The following is a 14,186-nucleotide window of genomic DNA, read 5'->3' on the forward strand; positions in this document are numbered from 1 at the left end:
AGGTAAGAGCTCCATGATCCACCACACTTCAGGAACAGAAAACCAAATGAGGAAGAAGGAGAAGGAACAGATAAAGAAGTAGACAAGATGATGTCACTTATATGAATTATCCAAATAAAGTTAATCTATAGAGACAGAAAGCAGATCAGTGGTTGCTTGAGGCTGAGGGCTGGAAGCCAGGATTGACTAAAAATATGCACCAGGGCTCTATTTGTGGTGATGGAAATATATATATACCAACACTGGAGTGCAGTGATGCTTTGCACAACTCTGTAAATATACTCAAAATCATTACACTCTAAAGTAGGTGAATTTTACCCTATGTAAATTATACTTCAACAAATCTGTCTTTTAAAAAGTCATGGGAGGTGAGAGTGAGTTATTTAAATAAATGTGGCAGAAAGATCAAGCGGGGTGAAGACTGAAAATACACCATGTCATTTGTCAACTGGTAAGTTGCCAGGACAGAACAGGGAAGACACTAGAGGCAGTGGGGTGAGGTTTGGGGAGCAGGCAGAGACAAGAAGTGTCATCTTCCCATTCTAGAAGTGCAGGTGTGAAGAGAAGGAAAAGTATAGAGTGACAGCCTTGGTGAGGGCAAGACCATTGGGCATGGATACAGACCAAAGAGAAGGAAGCAACAGAAAAAGCAGATTTGAACAATTAGAGGATGGGTCTAGCTGAAGCTAGACTCTGAAGGATGTAGGTGTGTACAGGGAGAGACTGATGACTGATTTGTGTTAGGCACAAATAGAGACTTCATGTTATTGGCAAATGGAGGATGAGTGAACATGTCAATAGGTTTGGAAGTCCAAGGAGGTCAAGACAGGCTCGATGGTCTTGTTTTTTTTCAGTCACATATGAGGAACAGGCATTGGCTGAGATTTAGGGATGGAAACTGGAGTAAGATGTTTGAGAATTCCTACTGAATGGGCACCAACTAGGGAGTATATGGGGGACCCAAGCAGAGACCCACAAATTGTAATGGTACCAATCAGCACAACAGTATGATTTTCCACAGGAGTGTCTGAAAGCTTGGAAGTGGAAGCTGAGTAAATAGAGTGTTGTGCTGATCTAGAATTGGGAATTGGCAGCGTAGGTCAGGGTAGAAGGCAGGGAGTTGACAGCATGGGGAGCAGGCTGGAAATGAGTAAGCAGGAGCTGGTGAGGAGAGAAGGCCACCCTGAGGGGGTAGGAGGGCGACAGACTGAGGAGCACTGCCAAGATGAGAAGGACAGAAGGCTCCACCAGGGTGGAGAACAGATTTGGTGAAGGCAGGGAGGATGAAAGGGCATGAGGTCCTTCTGAAAACATGTTTCTTACAAAGCTAAGGTTCCAGCCCTAGAGAGACTCCTGGTTATGAAGGCCAGGGTGGCCATGGAAATAGACGCTGAACTAGAAGCCAAGCAGGTGCATTTTGGCAATGAAGACACAGAAAACAGCCCTTCTTTGTACTTTCTCCACCATTTCAAGTTTCAAGCAAATATGTTCATCAACTGGATAATCCTGTCAATTGTAATACCTTTGCCCCAAACCATGAGGGTTCAGGGCTAAGAAATGACAAAAGGAGGAGGAGAGAGGTGGAAAAGGAATTACCTGAGATTTGCAGGGACCGGGCATGGCCTTTCTCCAGAGTGGTGAGAATTGAGAACATTGCAAAATGAGAACTGGTGGAGGAAATGTGCTTAGACAGGACGGTGGCCGTAGGAGGCAAGGGTGTCAGTGGGAAAATTGAAATCGAGCATGCTCCCTAACTTCGGTTGGCTCTACCTCCTGCTTGGCCAGTACCCACCTCCCTGAAAGCAGCAGGGTCTGTGTGCACCTGTGTGCACTGCCACCAGAGTTAAATGAGGTGGGACCCTAGCACTTTTCCATTACTGATGTCATGTTCCAGAGACTGAGACCTTTGAGAGAGGGAATCTTGGTCTACTAGACAGGATTTTACAGAGTCTCTGGTACAACCCAATCAAAATAGTGCCTCAGAGGAAGCTCTCAGAGAAAACTCGTTAAAAGGCATCAAACAAGACAGATCTGAGAGTGGACCCAAACGCCCGTAATTTCTGATTCTTTATATGTATTTTAAATGAATCACACTAATTGCTCAAGTATTCAAAAAGATCCATGGTAGAAGGCAACTTATTTTTAAATAATTTTGTTCTATGTTTAGGATATTGTAAATGTTTGTAGGCCACAGTAGAAAGTGTTCCGATACAACCACTTTGCTTATTTGTGAACATATCTACACCTACACACTTGCATTATTTTTTAGTAAAACAACTTACTCTTTGAGTCCTTGTATGGTGCCTTGGAGAACAAAGAGCTTGTAAGTGAGTACATGCATGGGACTGGAGGACATGGACCCACCCACCAGGGCTTCCATCCCCAGAGAAAGCAGGAAGATGGGCAGAGGCCACCTTGCTGAAGAAGGGCAGCATATAGGCACTGTACCTCCTCTGATGACTTTAGAAATGCCACATAAGTTTGCAGGACTTGTGACCTGGAACTGATGCTTCGCCCAAGTATTTTTAATTCTTCCTCTAGCCATTTAGCTTTAGAAGAAAGCAATGCCACTTCGTCAGGTTCAAATTCATTTTTCTCTGTCATAAGTTTTGTAGCTGCTTCTAATTCTTGTGCTGTCTCCTATGGAAGCCAAGCACAGGGGGTCAGAAGCTGACAGGGGAATCATGAACATTCACATTTCATTACCTGCTGTACACCATCTATTACAATTATTAATTGGACTCAGACCAGCTCTCCTCAATGAAAGAAAGGCACAACTTTCAAAATTAAAAAAAAAAAAGAAAAAGTCATCTTAAAATGAAAACCATTTCAAACCATTCTCTCAGCTCCACTGAGAGAATGTCAGCTCCACTTCTTATTTAGAGCATTTATTTTCTGTGTCACAAATAGAAGAAAGGTTAGTATGAAAAGTTACAAAACCAAATGGCAGATATGTTTTAAATAATTTATATAATAATTATACACGAGAATGGCTTTATGAATTTAACAATAGCTCTAGCAAATACTTAAACTAATTTTGTTATACAAGAGATGGCAAGTTAATAGAAATTGTTTACTCCTTTTTTAATTTATAAAATAATGGCATGTCAATTATGCAGTCTTATTTAAATCTCGATCTAGAAGGGTTTTTAAACAAGTGTAGGGGAAATGTTACATATGAAATCTAAACAGCCTAAAGGGTTACTCTTCTGTGTTTTGTTTTGAGTGCAATTTCTGGCAGTAAAATCTCACTGATAAAATGGATAAACAGGTATTGTAGACATTACATATACAATTGACCCAGAAAGAACCATGTAAAATTTTACATGAGACTAAGCTAGGAATCAAGCAAAAACCAAAGAAAAAAGCTTCCCTGTCATTACAGCAAGGAGGAATTGCTTCCCTGCTTGTATTTAATATGCTTCCCAAGTACTCCATTGAATGAAGCTAATTTTCATTTCCAAGTGTTGCATCCAGATAGCACTCTGGGTAGGAGGAAGCAGGGGAGTTTCTCCCCACGTAATTTCCTTGTTCCTTCTAAAATTTTGAAAATAAAACAATGAAATTGAATTCAGACATACGTTTTATTTTAAACATTTTAAATAATGAGTAAAAAACACTCCATTAAAAAAAAATCAGCTTGTCTGTGACTTCCCGAACATGATGAAGGTCCTTTGGCTTAGAACGAATGGACTAACAAGGCCATTGCCTACTGACTTGGGTGAGCCAGGAGAGGCGCTAGACTCACCTTCCTAAACACCTGTTGGGGCAGACTGGGACTCAGGGCAGATGAGAGCCACTAGCTAGAATATTTGAACTAAGTGTCATGTGAAAGGGGTAAGGGGAAGCTAGAGAAGATGTTAAGAAGAGGAGGGTATTTTCTGTCCCTGAACATTGGGTTTGCAAACAAGATTGTGTTTTTATTTGCTTTCTGGAATCTTGCATTAATGCATGTTGCTTCTGGTAATTTTCTTTTGTAACTTACTCTAGCAGAAAATCACAAATAGTCTTAGAGAAGCACTCTCCCTTGCCTCCTCTGGCCTCCCAAAAGGAGTTGCTAACATCTCCCAGGCAAGGAAAAGGGGCCAAATGAGTGTTTAATACCAGGTTACAAAGTTTTAGTGAGCTCAACACCCTAATAAATGCACATTGAAGTATAAGTAATTTAGATGCACACAATAGAAGTTTTAAGCCATTATTTGCCACAATATTTAGAATTATAACCCTCAAAAGAGCTAGCATTAAGTTCTATAACCACTGAATATAAAGAAAAGAAATCATATTTATAAAATCATAACCACAATAATAATTCCTATTTAATTTACCTTAGCTTGAATATCTAGTTCCAAATATTTACTCAAAATCTTCCCTGATTCAGAAAGGCTGGAACCGACATCCATTGCATTGGAAAGTACTGGACTGATTTTCTGAATTGACGTTTCCACCTTTACCAATAAAGAATATATTGCAGTGTTAGTAATGTATATTTGCATACATGTTTGCATATGTATAGAAAACATAAATTCTACCCCACATTCCCATTGTATTTTAAGTGGGTATACCAATTTTCATCTAAAAACAGTTTTAAATATTTTAGAATTTTGTGTTTAAATTAATAATGTTGCTCTTCATATGACATAATACTATTGACCCACCAACAGAGGGCATATAGACATACATTTATTAACAGACATGTATTTTATTAACAGCAATGAGATATAAATAATCATCCATATCTTCTAAGAATTTATTATCTATATTTCCTAGAAAGGATAATGCACTTGCTAACACATCAGCAGAGATGAATTTATCTGATTAATTAACTCACAATCATCTACTGTAAGTTGAATGGGGCCCAGTTTATAGGCACATCTTGAAGTAAAGGTCCAAGGCCTGGGTATCCTATGGGTCGCTATATTTAGGGACACTGGGATAGCACCAAACCCTGTATATGTGACAGTAAAACACAGGGACATGCTTGGGCCATTTAACTGATGAACGTGGGGGACTATGACTTGATTTCCAGTACACATGAATCAATGAAAAAGTAGGCTTTAAAGGGTTCTATTCCATCCAAGTTGCGTTCTTCATCTGGTTCTAACTAGAGTACATGCTTTCCATTGTCAAATTGGCTCTGAACTGGCAGAAAGACAAAGAGCAACAGTTGTCTGAGTTCCTACTGTGTTGCCCACCACCACCAAATTAGCTTGAGTCTCAAGCTCTAGAGAATGTGGCACCACAGCTGCTGCCATATTTGGAATCTCTCTGGACCCAGGCATCAGAACAAGGCTCAAATTCCCAAGTTGCTTGATCAATAACAGGTGGGAAGGCAATTTAGACAGAGACACAGTTAATTAATGCCCTCTCCCGTGAGGCCTACTAATTCTACTTGTTTGAGTCAGGCACAGGAGTCCACTGTATCGGATGAAGACATCATTGAAAATCTGAGACCCAGTGTGGGTATCAAGGTTCATTAACATTAATGTCATTGAGATATTACTAGTTTTTGCTGTATGTCCCAGCTACAGATAAGTAATTTTTTAATTTAGTCAAATAGTAGTTGCCTGGTTTTCTTCCTCTTTGAAAACAGGAAATAAAGTTTTCCTGTACTAAGCCATTGCCTCCACTCTGAGAAGAGGATTTTCACATCTATGTTTTTATTCAGAATGGCCATGTCCTTTGTACTGGTCTAGTTCAATAAAGTATGATAACAACAATTTGTTCTGGAAATCTCTGAGACATCATTTTTGGTATTTATCTGCTGTCCTTGTGTTGTACAATACCATGTTACTTGAAATTTGTGCATATTAGAACTGAACCATGTTCCAATATGGTGTTCCAACACCAAACCATGTAAAACAAGGACACACAATCTCAACATGCACACATTTCAGTTCTGCATAAGGCAAAAACTGCCTTTGTGTACCTGTGTTCAGGGCTGGCATGGCAGGTAGGATTACATGTCAAGTTTTAGCAACCTGGGACAGGAATGGTTGATGAGCAATAGTGAAGTACAACTCTATGCCGTTCAATTATAAAACCCAATGAGGAACCTAAGAGAAGCCAAAGAAGGCCCACCACTATCTGCCCGCCATGCACCCCATGCTGCGGTTGCCATACCATCTAGTAACAGCAGGTAAGGAGTTGCATCTAATTAGTAGCTAAAGGAGGACACATTTAAGAAACTACCTTCTTCAGGTGGCCCTCCACTGAGGCAGTTAATTGCTGTTTCTTAAGAGCAAATTCCTTGTGCGCTGAACACTGTTTGGTCAGATGGTCCACTCGTCTCTGAATGCATCCCATCATCTCATGGACTCCGGTTATCTGAGAGCTGAATGGAACCAGTCAGCTGTTAGTTCACTCTACCTTGATACAGAAGCCCCAGGAGCAGGGAACATTTGAAAGTGGATCTGCTCTTTCAAGATAGGGATGAGTTGATAAAAGTTATCAAGCTTCAGGCTTTAGGATAACAGAAGTTAAGTAAGACCAAATTATGTTCCTTTGTTTAAATCAGTTGGTCCTGAGGGAAAAGATGAGTTATGGGTTTTTGCAACCAGGTCTAGTATTTTCTAAAGGTTTACTTTTTAATATTTCTCTAAAATATTTTCAGAACCCTATGGCAAAAAACACAGTATGTTTGCCAAGAGTTTTCCTGGGGGTATTATTTAAAAGCTTCATTTATCTAAAGATGCTCTTCGAATAGAAATGTGAATCAACCAATTAACAAGCCATTTACTAATCCAATAGGGTAAAATATTTATGTAACACAAAGTTCCTTGTTCTCAATGATTACAAATGCTCAAGGCTGTATTCATTAAATGAAAACCAAGTTATCACCAACAATTGGGCATCTAGTGTACTTGTTCATAAAAAAGAGACTAAGCCTCATATTGTCATTTTTCACCTGTGTACTGGTTTCAGGAGAAAGAGAAAAGTGACACGAGATCTCATAAAATGCACATGCCCTTAAAACAATACATGACCTTAGAGTTGGATCCCATTTGCTCTCGTCTAAAGATAAATTAGCAAGTTTCCTAACCACGTCCAATTTAGGCCTACCAGCAATGCAAGACAATGAACAAACACTGCTGATGGAGTCAGCACCTCTTAATTTTCAACCTACCCCTAAGACAGAGCCTCTCCTACTATGTAAGAAATTTTTAAGTCTTTAACTTTGTGTCAGTCATTTCCTTCAAATACTAACAAAGATGAACACGATACCTCTTAAATTTAATTACCCAGAGTTAAAAAAGATCTTGGAGCAAGGTATAGATTTCAGAAATTTTTACCTCAAATAATTAATTTATGACTCTGTAAAAACAAATTTAATTAGTAATGAAATGAGGGCAAGATCCCAAATGACTGAGAGGTAAAGTAACTTCACAGGAATGACAGTAAAGCTGCCAAAGGGGTGAGGGCTCATCGGGCAGCTTGAGAATCTTGTCAGATGTGCGTGGGATTCATGTATGTCCTGGGGGTTCCACTGAAGCCCCAGAGAAGTTTAATTGGGGGAAGAAAATGAAACCACTGTGAGAAATCTTATTCCTCACACATAATATTCCACAGATGTTACACTTAAAACAATTAGTTTTGCATTTTAACAACTCAGGGATGGTGAAGAGTATAATCAAGAAATCAGGAGAGTTTCACAGAAATAATTCTAGTGATACCTAAAGTCCACAAATTTTGTAAATAAAAGCAGTATACTGGTAATACCAACTATAGTTTGACTTTAGACTTTGGGACATTCTATACTAAAAAAGCACTTAAAAGCCCAGTTGTCCTATATAAGTTCCAATATAAGTTGTCCTATATAAGTTGCATATTCTCTGTAGAATATGCAAATCTGGAATGAGAAAGATAAATAAAAAAGACAAGTGAAAAACCAGCAGCAATGTGGAAAGAAGGTACAGAGAACAGTTTGTGAAAGTAAATGTGTGAGCACTTTTTTAATGTTTGAAGGCAGCATTTTTAATGTTTGTGACAAGGCAGCATTTTTAATCTTTGAAGTAGTCTCTTTTCTAATTTTCATAGCTACCTTATGATCTGGGTATAATTGATATCTCCACTTTGCAGATGAGCAAACTGAGAAACGGGAAGGCTCAGTAACTTCTCCAGATCACCATTATTAAGTGGCAGAGCTGGGGTTTGAGCCTTTTATCTGACCTCAGAGTCCACACATGACCTCAGAGTCTTGACACATGACAGAGGGTGGGAGGGTATTCGTCCTCTAAAATTTCACTTTCTCTGGAGTTGACTGTTAGGGAAACAGGATTAGCCTGGCTGGCATGGCATGTTCTTTTGAAATTGGCAGACTTCTCTAAGGCAACGTCTGCTTGTAGTTTGCGAAGTGATCACTAGAGGGGCACTTGTCCAAGTTCACGTTTTAAAGGGACCTCTAGCACAGAGGACAGAAATGAGGAAACAAAACCAGGTTAAGCGTTCCTTTTGTAAAAATATTGCTCTTTAGCAACTTACAGTTTTAATTTAGATGAATCATAACCAAGAAAATACAATCTCTTTTTGTCTTTGGAAGGACCATTCATTTTCGATTTTTCAGTGATCCAGATTAGGTCTCATTTTGTGGTAATGTGTGTCTTACTGTATATATCTATTACACTATAAATTCTTTAAGGGAAAAGACAACATTCTTTTCACTCATATATCAAATATCTCCTGCAGTGCTAAGCACAGAGCCTTGTTAGTAGATCAATGTATATTTCCAAATGAAATAAAATACACTTTAATCAAAACTTAAGGGAAGAGAAGACAAAGAAAAACATATGCACGGATAGTTACTGTATAAAATGTCACTAGTCCCCACTAGGTTTCAAACAATGATGACTTTGCTCTTTGCTCATTTACAGTAGTTTTGGGCTATCCAAAGACTGACTAAATTCTTCTTTGAGGTTTAGCATTTATCATTAGGTTGACTGATACATCTTCCCTATTTAAAGCCTTAGAGGGGCCCACTGAATCTCCTAGGTCTGCTGTTATTGCCTGTCCAGTGTGCACTCCACTTTTACTTGTGGCATGGACCCCTTCCTCAGTATGAGGAGTTCTGAATTACCCTAGCCAGCTCTGGTTTTCCTTTCCCTATGTCAGCTAGATCATTTGTCTGATCAAGCATTAATCTCTTCCCTTTCCTGGATTCCCAATGGGCATATATCTGTCAGCACTCCAACCCTAGTAACCACTCCCTCTCCATTCTTTCTTGCTGAAAGCCTAATGTGTGGGTTACAACCAGCTCTGATTCCATCAGTCTCAGTTAGAAATCTTAAACACTGATTCCAGACTTTTCTTTTGAACATTCCAGAACATTTTAAAACATGTATAGCATGCATATTGGCAATTTCCTCAGAGCCTGAAAAGCAGATGGTTTGATCAAAGGAAAAATATGACCTCACTCTCTGCCAGCAATTCTTACGTGAACTGAAAATAAATTACTAGAATTCCATCAGTCACTCAGGAATGAGTCTTATTACTTGACAGTAATATTAACTAAATGACAGGGTAAGAACTTAGGGCAGATAACAGAAACTTGGACAAAGTGCCCTGTCATTTCATTCTGATTCTGAAGCCACACTACTTAGGTGCTGCCTGACTGGGTGGATAGGGGCCAACCGTGGACTTCTGGGTCTAACAACCTGTGGCTCTATAATTTGCTTTGTATCTAATGATTGATCTTTGGGCTTCTCTATTAAGAATGGATTAGATGGTGCCTGTCTGTAGCATGAACATGAGGTATACCAGATTATTCCCGATGTGGACTTTGACTTTTCCAAACATCACAGATACTCAGAAATGACAGACTGTGAGGGCTTCTGCAGACATTTGACAGAAACTCCATCATGGCTGCGTTACTCCCTTATTCACTGAGTCAGTAGAAGAGAGGGAAGGGGGGAAGGAACATGACTGACTTTTTTTTTTTCTAAAGAGCAGAGACATATTGACTCCTGGCTCAAAAATAGACAGTTCTATTTGTTGTTCAGAAGCAGTTGCCCCATCTCTGCATCTGTCGCAAATTGGGGCTGGGGGAAGGGAGCAATTCCCAATGTTAATGTGTTCTCATGGTTCTTTCTGGAGGACAGCAAGTTGCTTTCAAACCTTTCATAAATTACTATTGGCAGCCCATCTGGATTAGGAGCTGAACCAGATGGTAAGTACTTGACAGCTTACTCTCTCATCTGAAGGAATCAGCTGATCATAGTTTTTCTTTTTTGTCTATGAACAAATTATACTCTGAAAATGGGGAAAAATATTTTCCTTATCCATAGCTTGCTGCAGGGACCCAAACAGTGCCCTTTCATGTTTATGATCTTTGTTTTGGAGGAAATAATGCCTACTCTCTGGTTTTTATCCCTACTTTGAAAAAAGTGCTATTCATACTGTAGAAGTGAAATGTATGTCTTTATAAATTTTTTTTCTGACTCAAGTTATACACATTGCCAATCCCTCACCACCAAAATGTAGATAAGTGAGGCTTAAAGTACAGGTCTCCTGGGTTCTGGTCCAGATGCTTGCAGAGATAGCCACAAGCTCCAGTCCTAGGAGGACACAGCAAAATATGTCCTGTGTGAAGGGCACCATAGCTAGGATTCTACCTGAAATCAAAAGGGATGGTGTTCTCTCTCCTTGCAAAAGAAGGTTGAAAAACGCTATAGCCAACTGGTACTGAGGCCAAGAATCAGACACATCAGGGGAGTCAGGAAGCCCACCCCACCTTCTGCTTCATCTCTAGAAACCACAGCATCTCTTCGGGTGGCCCTGATCAAACAGCACAGGCTAGACTGGAGACACTGAATGCAGGTGGAAGCTACTTCAAAGCTGGTAAGGAGGGAAGAGCAGAGAGGAGAGAAGAAAGCAGGGGAAATAACCCTTCTCCTCCAAGTGAGAGTACAATGTAAAATTTCAAGACACATGAGGAGTATAAATCTTAAGAAAAGACATTCAACAATCAAGAAAGAAGTGTACTCAATCTGAAACAAAGCAAGTAGTGCAATCTGAAGATGACTTCAACATAACTGAGATCATTAGAAAGACAAAGAAAAAACCAACACCCATAATAAAAGAATAAGAAACTCTGAAACAAAAACAGTCAGAACTAAAACAAAAGTAGATATAAAAAATGAGTTAAAAATCCCAGAAACAAAATCAATATGGTTATGAAAACTGGAGAAAAAAATCAACAAAAGAGATCAATGTGAAGGAGTCAATGAGAGTAAGATGCAAAGAGGATAGGTCAGAGTCCTGGAAGACAGACCCAGAGGCCCCAGCATTCTCTGCCAAGAGTTAAAGGAGAAGAGAAAAGAGGGAATAACAACAAATCAATATTTAAAGAGATAATTGCTGAAAATTTTCCATAATTGATGACACAAATCCTCAGATAAAAAGGGCATGGCAAGAACTAAAGAGACCAATATTCTCATTTAAGATAATTTGGAAAATATGAAATTACATTTTAATGTGTTTCTTTCTAAAAAAATGTTGCTCTTTGCAGCCCTTTTCTCCCTCCAAAGTTAGAATGGTGCTCTCTACACACCTGCTTCGCCCACTTAACATTATAATCCTCAAAAACACACTTTCCATATTGGCTCAGAATATTCCATCATGTGCCTGTCCTCAAATTATTTGAACATTTCCTGATTTTCTGGAAATATTTAGGTTGTTTTTCAGGTTTGCACTATTCTAAACAGCACCATGATGGGCATTTTATTCATAAATAGGCCCACACACTTTTCTCCCTTATTCTTTCCTGTGTTGTTGTTGTTTTCTCTCTCTCTAATATGAGAGGACTTCTTTTCAGTCATCCATCACACATATTTCTGCCTCTTTAGTCGGAGTTTCTCTGTGGACTCCATAACCCCAGGCCTTCTTCCTCTGGCATTCTTGCTACTTCCACATCACACCATCAACAGCATACATGAACAAATTCACACTGTAATGAATGACTCCTAGATATTTGACAAGAACCTAATCTAATTACTTCCAGATGCAAGGGAAAGTGTGAACTTAGGATGTCTTCCGTACTAACAGTTTCAGAATTATAAAAGCATTGACAATGTTACCAGGCCCAGCTTACAGTTACAACATTTACTCAACCCCTAAAAGGAACAATTTAATATACACTTGAAAATATTTGGAAAGTGGCTGAGTTAACAATTACCTTAAGAACTCAACTTTGTAATATCCTAAATTTCAGTATCTGACATTTACCATCTAAATGCATTATCAAACTTGTTTTAGTTTTCTTTTAAGTTATTTTAAGTCCTTAAATGTTTGGTAGAATTCCAGTAAATACAACCATAGATAACTCTACCAGGAAAAGGAAACTTCTGTTTTTGTTTCTTTGTTTTGTTGGAGGGTGGGGATTGTTTTTGTTTGTTTTCCACTTAGGATCTTTTAAAATATTTTTACTATGATAAAATCTTTCTTTTAATATCATCCCAGCACCATAACATTTCAAATCAAGCCACCTAGTTTGTAAATACTAAGATAAGGAACATAAAAAAGGTTTCCTACATGATTGACCTTGAAGGCTGACCTGAAAATGATGTCATGAGCTAGGAGGGGAGACAACACTGTTACAAATCCAACAACTAAAGAATGATTCAGAACACCACAGAATGAAAAGTGAAGCCAGGAGGTAGAGCTGACTAATACAAAGGAATTCAAAAAGTATTGTATGGTAGATACTGATTCTGTTCATCCTGGCTAGATGCAGAGCCTTCATCCATGTCAGATTATCAAATTCAACAGTGGCCTTCTCAAGTCCTTCCCTTGACCTATCCTGATCCTAGAAGCTAGGGATTGTGTCTCCCTTCTCTGAAGAGGTGGCCCCAACACCCACTGTCCCCATGGTTTCCTCATGCCTTATGCACACTCCCTGGATGTATTATTCCCTGACTAGCCTCTAGTAACATTCTTGAGATTCAGGGCCAGGTTTATATATCTTTGACTACCCTTGAAGCTTGGTGCTGGCATGTCAATGTGATGCCTATATGTACACTGAACAACTTTTTAAATAAACTGAAAGAAAAAACTTTGCAGGGAAGGGCAGACTTGAGTTGAAGCTAGCAGATAAGTGGAGTACATTGTCACATTTTAAGCATGCTAGAATAAAAAAAGAATCCACGTGATCAGGCTTTTTGTTATTGATTAAAGTTTAATGAAAGGAGTAGACAGAGAGCTAGCAAACTGACATAGTGGTTCAGACCTGCATTCTAGTACTCACTTTACCTCTTACTACCATGTGACTGGTAATAGGGAAAGTTATTGAATCTCTCTGTGCCCTAGCTTCCTCCTTTGCAAAATAGAGACCATGATAATAACAGTACCTATATCACATGGTGGTTTTAGGGACTAAAACTTTTAATGTATATAAAGCACACAAATGCTTGCCATTGTTGCCAATGAGTGTTTGAATACAGTCTAACTCCTACCTACTCTGATGCTATTTCATGCCCTTCTCTCCCGTCTCCATCTCTTCCAGTCACACTCTACACACCCTTCTGTTACATCTCTGTGTTGCTCTGCTAGGTCCATTCATCTCCCAGCTATTTGCATGGTAGCTCCTTCTTCTTGAAGATTCTGTCCCTGACTACAGTGTCTACCATGGCCCCCTGCCCACAGTGACTCTCTATCCCATTTCACTTTTACATTTTTTTCAGAGTACTCATTGGTGTATAAGAACATCTCATTTTTTGATTTAGCTGTTGGTTGGCTATTTATTCCCACTAGAATATAAACAGCATGAGGGAAGACATTCCACCGACTACATTAGATGCATGGGAGTACCTGATTTATAAAAGATGCTCAATAATATTTTTGGAATAAATAAATAAATAAATGAATGAACCATGTCTGGTCTAAAATTCATCACCATTCATAACATGAACCAAGAGAAGTAGTGGTAGCCAACATAATGAAAATTGTGAAAAGAGAATGCAAAATCCCAGTGAACTCCTATTTTCATTTCTTTGCAAAATATAAAAATATGAAGATTTACATTAAATAAGCAATGAGTATTAGATCAAAACAGACAGCACTTACGGTTATACCACAGCAACCTATTCAGTCAGGATGAGGTTTAAAGCTTAAATTCACTGTAACAACGTAGAATGAAAACTGGTAGATACAGTCTTTTATGCACAGATAGAAATTGAGTCAATATGGAAGCAAGTTTA

General features: G+C 38.9%; 1 protein-coding gene across 2 annotated transcripts in view; it reads right to left on the reverse strand.

The window, feature by feature from the left end:
- CCDC141 (coiled-coil domain containing 141) overlaps positions 1 to 14,186 on the reverse strand; it is a 197,222-nt gene that overhangs the window by 48,388 nt on the left and 134,648 nt on the right. For both annotated transcript variants that reach the window (XM_043577190.1, XM_043577188.1), the window contains exons 9-11: positions 6,190 to 6,331; positions 4,326 to 4,445; positions 2,449 to 2,640 (exon numbers count right to left, since the gene is read on the reverse strand). In XM_043577190.1, coding sequence (XP_043433125.1) covers positions 2,449 to 2,640; positions 4,326 to 4,445; positions 6,190 to 6,331 — 454 coding nt within the window. The remainder of the gene's footprint in view (positions 1 to 2,448; positions 2,641 to 4,325; positions 4,446 to 6,189; positions 6,332 to 14,186) is intronic.

The sequence above is a fragment of the Prionailurus bengalensis genome, chromosome C1 (genome assembly GCF_016509475.1).
Source record: "Prionailurus bengalensis isolate Pbe53 chromosome C1, Fcat_Pben_1.1_paternal_pri, whole genome shotgun sequence".
In the NCBI taxonomy this organism is placed as follows: domain Eukaryota; kingdom Metazoa; phylum Chordata; class Mammalia; order Carnivora; family Felidae; genus Prionailurus; species Prionailurus bengalensis.